The 2,500-nt window shown below is 31.8% G+C and overlaps 1 protein-coding gene across 1 annotated transcript in view; it reads right to left on the bottom strand.

The window, feature by feature from the left end:
* The window catches only part of HELRODRAFT_164869 (hypothetical protein), a gene marked incomplete at both ends in the record, with an annotated part of 14,755 nt that extends 13,456 nt beyond the window's left edge, over positions 1-1,299 (bottom strand). Inside the window, 3 exons of the mRNA XM_009030816.1 lie at positions 199-327; positions 1,034-1,063; positions 1,275-1,299. Coding sequence (XP_009029064.1) covers positions 199-327; positions 1,034-1,063; positions 1,275-1,299 — 184 coding nt within the window. The remainder of the gene's footprint in view (positions 1-198; positions 328-1,033; positions 1,064-1,274) is intronic.
* Positions 1,300-2,500: the final 1,201 nt, after the last annotated feature.

The raw sequence follows: 2,500 nt of genomic DNA, 5'->3' as shown, positions 1-2,500 counted from the left end.
AAAAGTAAAACCTTCCACAATTTTTTCCAAGCTGTCAAATTTTGTTTATAAAAAAAGAGGCAAAAACAGATTTTGGTTAGAAATTAGGTGAAGATGTAAGATATGAAGAAGCTCATTGGATAATAATTTGAGTTGAAGCAACTCGTGATAGCAACATCAAAACAACTTTCGAAAAATATATAACTCCATGAGACTAACCCGTGTTGGCCTGGCAGCCCGTGCACGATTTCTGACAGAACTGTGGAATGTTTCCAAGGAAGTTTGTGAAGCAACCGCCCACCATTGCCACGTTCTCACACGATTCATCGCCTGAGAGGTTACTGCATTCTGACGGAGATTTTAATCTCACATTAAACTTATTCATCTAAACTTTCATTTTCAAACATAAATTGTTAATTGACTTCACAGTTTTGAACTCATGATCCGCGGCAAATCGTTCTATCACACCCATCCAGAGCATGCAATTTGTGTGGTGCGGGCAATCACGCGCGCATTCGTTGAAGTAATTGCAGAGAGATTTTTTTAAATTTGTCATTTTCGTAATGAGTGAATCAAAGAAACTGATAAATTCATGCAGACGACACAAATCAACGTTACGTAATAATAGTAGTAATAATAATAATAGTAATAATAATAATAATAAATAGTATTAATAAAAAAAATAATAAACATAATTATTCATCGCATCTCACCTGGTTCGTTCGCAGAGGATGGCGTAGAAAATACAATCGCGAAACAAAAATAAAATATGGCCGGGAAGTATGCAGGTAGAAGCATGTTCCTTACTTGATGGAAGTAAGCAATATTCTCTACAAAAACTTATCCGATGCTAAAATATGTACAGGAATAATAAGTTTGGTTTCAAGTCTTATGTGCTAATGCTGATGTTACAGCCAGGTTGAAATGTTTTGACACAATTTAAGAGAGAAATTTGTAGTTAAAAATTAATTTTTTTTTGGATTCAGTTGAATGTTTGTCACGATACTTCACATGAAGTGATGCCACACAGAGCTGTGTGATCAAAATATCCAACCTAAACATAATGTCACTCCATCAATGTTGTCTGCGCGTGTGTGTGTGTTTGTGTGGTGTCTGTGTGTGTGCATGTGTGTGTGTGTGTGAAATGAATCTTCTATAGGTGCAACTTCAGGCCAGCTATTTTCAACAAGGATTCTATGTAGAAGCAGTAATAAAATTTACAATTAATTAATAATAATTAATTTATAAGTACGACTTTAAATTGAACTCTTCTATAGAAACGCAAAATAAGGAACCTCCTTTATAAAGGCTCCTCGTCATATTATATGAATTAAACGCGGTCCGTTCAGTCACAAATCTTCAGAAAAATTTTTCCTCAATTTAAAAAAAATTAACAATTTCGACAAATGTCATTTCCAACGGATTGAACGATAAAATAATGCGATGCAACGCAATGATGTTACTTCATAAATGTATATATATATATATATATATATATATATATATATATATGTGTGTGTGTGTGTGTGTGTGTGTGTGTGTGTGTGTGTGTGTGTGTGTGTGTGTACTCTAATATACACATTTAATACATCTGATACATCTAGAACATACATGAATACAAACAAACAAACATACAAACAAGCCGTCAGAGCATCACCAGCGTATGGCATTAACTATCCATGCATTCATTTCATCGTGTGCTCGAGAGAGACGACCACGCTTCAGTGAAATGATGCATTGTACAAGTACATCCTATACATACAGACATGCGTATTAACATATATACAAACATGATATAAACATACACACATATATGCACACACACATACACACACCTGTATATATATATATATACATATATTTACAATATTCTATAAATTCTACCGAATGTTTGGCGTTAATATGTTTGTAGTTTGTTTTTTCAATTTTTCCCACTAAAGTTTTTTGGTGAACGTTTAGTTTATTAAAATTCAAAATAAACTTATTTTCCGAATTCATGCTGCAAATAAGGCCATATTTTGATTCCGAATGAATCATCATCAGTGCTTTTTGATGTTATATAGGGAAATATTGACTTTGTCAAAATGAACTTAAATGGAAATTAGGTGTCAGGTTTCTTTATTGGCTGGTCATCTTCTTTGGTCTCCTTTTCTTCATCGATAGCATCATATTCTTTTTTGTCACTATTTACAATGCTAGTTTTTATTACTTCTTTGTTTTCATTGTTGGTTAAGCGCCATTGTTGGTTAATTATATATATATATATATGTATATATATATATATATATATATATATATATATATATATATATATATATATATTTGACATTTGACATTTGACATTTTTATTTCATCAAATCAAACAGTGAAATCAGAAAAATGAAATCAATGAAAGGAAATGATCTGGAAATCGAAAAAGGAATCTGGACTTCTTGTACTGATCACTAGTGTCAATTTGTCAACATAATTATAAAAAAAATTCAATATACCCAAACACAATATAATGTAGGTTAAGGTTATA

Source organism: Helobdella robusta (assembly GCF_000326865.2).
Source record: "Helobdella robusta unplaced genomic scaffold HELROscaffold_7, whole genome shotgun sequence".
In the NCBI taxonomy this organism is placed as follows: domain Eukaryota; kingdom Metazoa; phylum Annelida; class Clitellata; order Rhynchobdellida; family Glossiphoniidae; genus Helobdella; species Helobdella robusta.
This window is presented reverse-complemented; position numbering and strand designations above follow the sequence as displayed.